General features: G+C 53.0%; 1 protein-coding gene across 1 annotated transcript; it reads left to right on the plus strand.

Moving 5' to 3' along the window:
- Positions 1–661: 661 nt before the first annotated feature.
- MYF5 (myogenic factor 5) lies at positions 662–2,093 on the plus strand. Its single transcript, XM_059817152.1, has 3 exons — positions 662–1,168; positions 1,679–1,754; positions 1,900–2,093. The coding sequence occupies exons 1-3, from the start codon at positions 662–664 to the stop codon at positions 2,091–2,093; spliced, it is 777 nt and encodes a 258-aa protein (XP_059673135.1).
- Positions 2,094–7,023: the final 4,930 nt, after the last annotated feature.

Raw genomic sequence — 7,023 nt, forward strand, 5'->3', positions numbered from 1 at the left:
GGTGACACAGCTTTAATTACAGGACAAAGCTCTCCCTAAGATAAATGAACAAATCTTAGGTCCGAAAAGAGGGATAAATTGTTTCGGGTTAGACCTGGACCACGGGCTGTGGGGAATAAAGATACGCAAGTTGACGCTATGGGGGGCTCTACGTTAATTCCCCCGTGGGGAGAGCCGGTGTCCCTTCCGGTGCAGCGTGTGATGGCAGATGGGAACACAAGGACGAGGCACGGCTTTGTAGGAAGTGTCAGCGCTTCGTGCACGTCCACTGCCCCTCTTTCTCTTCCCATACCAAAACCGTAAATTCCCCGACTTGGTTTAAACTTCGGAGATGTCGCAACCAGTTCTGGGGAGGTCGTACCTTAGAGAGGCGCCCAGCTCACCGCTCTCCAAAGGAGCGGTTGCGGAGCAAATTGTCTCCTGGGGGCTGGAGGGGGCTTGCCCAGACAGCCCCCGGCAGGGGATGTGGTGGGATATGCTAATAAAGACTGGCCACTGCGGACCAGCCTCCCTTTACATGTATATATAAGGGCCCCCCGCATCAGCCAGAGGACACTTCGTCTCAGGTCGCTAATTACTGAGGAAATTGCCCCAGCGCGCTGCAGAGCGCCTCGCCGAGAGCCGGTGGCTGCCGCCCCACGCTGACGCCTCCGCTGCAGGGATGGAGGTGATGGACAGCTGCCAATTCTCCCCGTCCGAGCTCTTCTATGACAGCTCCTGCCTCTCCTCCCCGGAGGGCGAGTTCCCCGAGGATTTCGAGCCCAGGGACCTGCCTCCCTTCGGCGCCCACGAGCCCCCCGAGCCCGCCTGCTCCGAGGAAGAGGAGCATGTCCGAGCTCCCAGCGGCCACCACCAGGCCGGCCACTGCCTCATGTGGGCTTGCAAAGCCTGCAAGAGAAAATCCACCACAATGGACCGGCGGAAGGCGGCCACCATGAGGGAGAGGAGGAGGCTGAAGAAAGTGAACCAGGCTTTTGAGACCCTGAAGAGATGCACCACTGCCAACCCCAACCAAAGACTCCCCAAGGTAGAGATCCTGAGAAACGCCATCAGATACATCGAGAGCCTCCAGGAGCTCTTGAGGGAACAGGTCGAAAACTACTATCACCTGCCGGGACAGAGCTGTTCCGAACCGACCAGCCCCACTTCCAGCTGCTCCGATGGGATGGTAAGAGAGGGGCAGGAGCAATGGGGGTGTGGGGACCCCAGGAAGGCCCGCGGGCAGGTCCGCCTCGACCCAGCGTCGTGGGGTTGGTCCCATGGGTCTGGGACGGGCCGAATGCAGCCGGACGCCAGGAAAAGGCGGACGGTTTGGGTTAAAACAGGCCTCTTCTCGGATTTAACGATGAGCATGCACATGGGCTTTCCGGGAATGCATGGGGGGACGGTAACGCTGCCAGAGAGCACCCAGCGAGCGCCCCAGCCTCCGGGGGCTCGTCTTCCCCGTGCCTCCCCCAGCTTAGCGCGGCGGAGCAGAGGGGTAAGGCGTGGGGCGGGGGGAGACGGGGAAGGCGCTGGCCAGCGGCAGCCTGGCCGGGGAGCTGCTGTCCCGCTCCCCCGCGGGCGCCGGGGCTCTCTCCCCGCCGGGCTTTAAGGCGCTTTCCCTCCGGGGGCAGCGTCCCACTGGCCCCCGGGGGGGCGGCGGCCGGGCCGGCACTCGCCCCTCGCTGTCTTGCAGGCCGACTGCGGCAGCCCCGTCTGGTCGGCGAGAGGCAGCAGCTTCGACGCCGTCTACTGCGCCGAGATGGCCCACGGTAAGCCCGACCCGCCGGACCGCGGGCGCGGGGGGTGGAGGCGGGGGCCGTGGAGGCCGCCCCGCTCCCCGCGGCACTCGGGGAGGGCAGCGCGGGCCCCCGCTGTAACGCGCTGCCGTTCCCGCCTCCCACCCCCCGGCCGCAGGGTATGTCGCCGAGCAGAGCAGCGCCCTGTCCAGCCTGGACTGCCTCTCCAGCATCGTGGACCGCCTCTCCCCGGCGGAGGAGCCGGGGCTGCCCCTCCGCGACGCCGACTCCCTCTCACCCAGCGCCAGCATCGACTCGGGGCCGGGGACGCCCGGGACGCCGCCGCCCCGGCGGACCTACCAGGCGCTATGAGGGGGCCGGGGGGGCCGGCACCCCGCGCCTGCCGCCGCCTCCGCGGCCGCTGCCCTCCCGCCGGGGCCGCCCTCCTGCCGGGGCCTCCCCCCGCGCCCAGCCGCGTCCTGCCGACGCTTCTCGGGCGAGAGGAGCAGCCCCAGCGCCGCTTGGCCCGCCGCCTCCCTCCGGGGCTGGGGGCCAAGCGCCCCGCCGGGCCCCGGCCCGGGGTCCCCCCGGGGCAGACAGGCCCTGGGGGTCGGGACACACGCGCTACCCTGGAAACCCCTCTGCAAATAAAACGTGCTGTAAGAGAGCTGACTGGTTCTTTAAGTGCATTCCCTGGTATCGGGGAGGGCAGCGAGACGCGGCTGCGGGATACCCGCCAGCATCCGTGCTCAGCCCCAGCCCAGACTCGGTCACCCCCGGCTCCTGCCTGCATGGGGACCTGCCTCGTCACGGCGGTGCCGGGCCGGGAGATGGAGCGTCTCGCCGGGCTGGGGCCTGGGAGCTTGTTTCTCCCATCGCCAGTGGGCATTATTCTGAGGCGGCTCATGGAGGAACGAAAATGCGGAGTGTCAAATTCTCCCTCTATTCCTCTCCTGCTGTGGGCAGAGTTTCCTTTATTTTCTGCAAGAATAGAAGTAGTATTTCAGCTTCCTTCCCCCCCCGCCCCAGGCAAAGCCCTTGGTTCTTTCCCTGAGTATGGAGACAGAACATGTATTCCAGGATTCGGCCCTAAAATTGCATGGTGACTCTTTGTAAAACAACTGCTTGATCTAGCTTTGATACCCTGGCAGGGAATTTTACTCTCAGTCATTCTCAGTGCTCTGGCAGAGACAAATTTAGTAAAGTTAGTCAGAACAAACCACAAGTATCTCTTTCACAATCCACAAGGTACATTTCACAATATTCAGAAAGCAATACAGATCTATTTGCCTCTAACTCCTTTGGTCCCACCAGCCAGGACAAAAATTCATTACTCCATTTACACGGGTCTAGAAATAGCCAGGTCAAGCCTTTGTGAGTTTCAGAGTTAACAAGTATTTCGTTCCAGGCACTAAATCTAAGTCTTTCTACCATGGAAAATTTCCAGCCCTTTGCACGGCTCTATTTGTAATCCAAAACTTTTCTAGCCCCCCCCCCAAAAAAGACAGAAATGAGATGGAGAGATGGGCTCCTCCAGTGCATCCAGAAATGTCTCCTATGATAAACACTCTGAGTGGGAAGGGATATACAACTCACTAGTGTGGGATAAGGCTATATCTGCCATTTGTATTTATGTTGTTAGCACTGGGTGGCCAAGGGGCCTGGAAGTGGTAGTTCACCTCTGATAAATCTTTCACTTGAACCCAGCCCAGCTCAGTCTGTCACCAAAAGTTACCACCTGACTGCTCTTCAGCAGCGTCGCTGAACTGAGGATGACGGAAGCCTAGCTTAGAGATGGCCCTGTCCTCAGAGCACACCGAGGGGCCGCATCACCCCCAAAGGGCTACAGGGAAAGTGAGGTGGCACCTCCCTGCCTGTGCAGCTCAGCTGGGCAGCAGGCAGCTGTGCTTCCGACACAGGGCAAAGCCAGCCTGCCCCATCCTGCGCTGCTTCCCTCAAAATCACTTTCTGCCCTTGCTGTGTAACCTTGAGGTAAGTGTTTTCTTTCCCGCAGAGTAATTCAGGAGGAGCCTTTTCCAGAATGGGCTTTCTGTGTGTATAGATAGGTCCCAAATAATCATCAGGTAGAATAAGTGGTTTGAAAACCCTGGACTGAGGTTGTGCAGAGGTACAAACAAGGTATTCGCACACTCTTGTAATTACAGATGCTTCAGGAGTATGCAAGTGCCTTAACTCAAACACAGTCTTTCTTGGTTAAGGGCGATCACTTCCTGAGCCTTCTGTTTGTAGAAATCCTTATGCAAGACCATGAACGACACTGGTTTTATTCATGATTTCTTACACATTGCTGCAGTGCTCATTCCTCTCAACCAAAATGCAGTCCCAAGGATACTGCTTATCGCCAGGATCTAATACAGTGCAGATCATTTTAAATGATGGTTTAAAATCAGCTAAGCTGGAGAACTTTCAGCATTTCATTCTGCACTGTGTTGACCTTGGCAAGTGATCGCCTGTGAAGTATGCAGAGTAACACTAGCAAATCACATGTTGGTAATATACACCTCTGTTTGGCTGGCAGACATTTTAAGAGTTGCAAAAAGGTCAATACTTCTGAGAAGCAGCTTTTCAGAGAGTGAGAAGTACCCGGTCTGTGTGATGTTTGTCCACAGACTCCTCAGTCCTGCTAGACTAGATTACAATCTGCGGGTTTTGTTCTACACACCAAAAAAACCCACCTCTTAATTATAGGACATCTATACACAAAGCTCCTGCAAACCGAAATGTGCTGTAATCCCTGGAAGTAGTGGAAGTCAGCACCGTGAAACCACCTTTAGCCTGTGGATTGGAAGAACAATGTGTAAAAGGCTTCTGTCTTGGGAGATACACTGTTGTGGTCAGATTTTGCATATTTAATAATAATAATAATAATAATAATAGTAATAGGAACAGAAAGGAAAGATTCGTATTCTGTGTGAAAAACGTTCATGTAAAGAAGGCTATGCCCACAAATACACGAGAAGATGATGGTCTAGAAAACCCGAGCTCCATCTCTCTCAACTCCTACTACCTGGCTGAGTGCTGCAGCCTCTGTCTGGGATGGCGTGCAGTGATCTCGCAGGCAGGCAGGCAGGCAGGCATGTGAGGGGATGCCTCATAGTGTCAGAATAATGTAATACAGATGCTGCAAGTTTTCTGACTATCACTCACTGCAATGAAGGACATAATCCTGTGTAATTTTAAAAACAAAATTAATTTTTTATTTTTATTTTACCTCTGAAAATTATGCTTTCTTGGCTTATATTCTGACTGAGGGAGGTAGCTGTGCTTTTTTTGTGTGTGTGAGGAGCTTCTTGTATCTTTTACTTTTCATTAAGAAATCAAGAAGAGATCTTCAGTGAAACAGATATTTTAAACTAAGATCAAAAGGCTACACTACAAAACTAACATAGGAAGCTAGCAAAGATCTCTTAAATATAACATCAGGAAAATTTCGACTCAAGGAAGTAAAAGATCTAACATACAGTTTGCAAAACAAGTTTCATCACAGTGTTTTTAGTTACTTACATCTTTTTATAATGCAGATCATTTGAGTTTGTGTATTGTCTCCAAGTAGCAAAAATCCTGCTTGCTTTATGTTTCTATTTCTTGACTTGCTTGTGTGGAAAACAACTCATTTTGCCTGTAGGAAAAGATCAACCTCTTTCTTCTCCTGTGGCAGGGCTTAAGAGCGATAAACTTTTAGTACTTAGTTTTTGGAGGATGAAGGGGTCTTAATTCATACTGTTTGTCAAAATAGGCCTAGGAACACCCCAAATTCATGGCAGCATTTCAGGGGAAATGCAGCGGCTTTGCCTTCCCAGCTCAGTCTGCTTGTCAGGAGCAGTCAGGCTTAACCACACAAGGCAGATGACTTCTCCCCACCCCAGATCTGCTCCCTCCCTTCCTCCTCCTCCCCTTCTGCAGAGCCATTGACTCGCTCATCACTTCTCCTTACTCCTCTCAGCTGGACCTTGGGGTCCCACAGGAGGACCCGCAGCTGGCCAGCTGATGATTGCTGACCTTTGGCAGGCTCTGCATGGGGTATCAGCCTTACAGCTGGCCACAACTGCCTTCCTGGCAACTAAAGACCTAACGAGCTTGGCCAGCTGGAGACTGGGCTGGGATCTTCCTGGCTAATTTGACCCTGTGTGAGGGATGGAGGAGTTCACCCCCAAATGTGGAGGGGGTGAGCAGTGCATCTGCCCACGTGCTGCCCTGCGGCATCAGGGCCAGGCTCCTCACGCAGCTAACTGGATTAGTGGATGAGTAAAAAAGAGACTGCAGAGCTGTTTTTCTTGTGCTTTATTTGAGTTTTCTGCTGAGTATTAGCTTAGGCTTCACTAGCGGCCTTTCCCCTCCCTACATCTCATGCTGTTCTCTCCATTTAGTCCGAGAGGTAGACCCATCCACCAGACCAGGGCTGGACTGAGGGAGTTACTCCCCTTCCCAAACACAGTGTGATACATTTTCTCTGCATTTGGCAGGTGCCTCGCTTTCCTTGCATCTTGGGTGCTCATGGACCTCATGCCAAACCCACTGTACTGCAGAGTCCAGCTGCTTTCTCAAAGGTCTTCTGCTTTCTGCTCCCCAGACCAGCTGATAGGCATCATCCAGTCCTGGAGTCTGGTTTCATTTTGAGCATTAGTAACATTTATGGACTGCCTGGCAATCTGATGGAAGATGTTGGTGGCTATGATGCCAAAGGCATTGCTCAGCTGTGCTTGAAGAAGGTGATAGTGGGCATGATATATGAGGGTCAGCAAGCCCAGTGAGAGATCAGAAAGGTAGTTCAGTGTCTGAATTAAATCAAGTGCATTTGAATGTGATATTCTCTGAGAGGCCTTCAAACCTGGAGTAACAGCAGAGAAATAAATGTGTGGGTTTTCTCTTTATTTCTCTGATCTTTCTCTGATTAATATATGCTTTCTCTGATTAATATATGCTTTTGAACCAATAATATTTTCTGTTTTAAAAGTCCATATAATGTGTATGCTAAGCAAAAATTAAAACCTACAAAGAAGCCCTAAAAGCTTTAGTTCTGATTTTTTTTTTTTTTTTTTAAGTGCCAAACCCTACTTTTTGCAGTGGGACTCAGCTACCCAGCAGGGACTCAGGAATCCAGCAAAGGTCTGGCTGGAATAAAAAACTCAAGCTGGTGTGCCTGTTATATATTATAGGGAGCCAAAATGTGGATTAAATGGGTCCCTCACTACAAGAAGGACATTGAGGTGCTGGAGCGTGTCCAGAGAAGGGCGACGAAGCTGGTGAGGGGTCTGGAGCACAAGTCTTATGAGGAGCGGCT

This window comes from Gavia stellata, chromosome 4 (genome assembly GCF_030936135.1).
Source record: "Gavia stellata isolate bGavSte3 chromosome 4, bGavSte3.hap2, whole genome shotgun sequence".
NCBI classification, from domain to species: domain Eukaryota; kingdom Metazoa; phylum Chordata; class Aves; order Gaviiformes; family Gaviidae; genus Gavia; species Gavia stellata.

Excerpts from the sequence above, each read along its gene's own strand:
- MYF5 (XM_059817152.1), top strand. The coding sequence starts at position 662 with ATGGAGGTGATGGACAGCTGCCAATTCTCCCCGTCCGAGCTCTTCTAT. Across the intron at positions 1,169-1,678 it reads CCAGCTGCTCCGATGGGATG|GCCGACTGCGGCAGCCCCGT; the intron begins GTAAGAGAGGGG and ends GCTGTCTTGCAG. Across the intron at positions 1,755-1,899 it reads CTGCGCCGAGATGGCCCACG|GGTATGTCGCCGAGCAGAGC; the intron begins GTAAGCCCGACC and ends CCCCGGCCGCAG.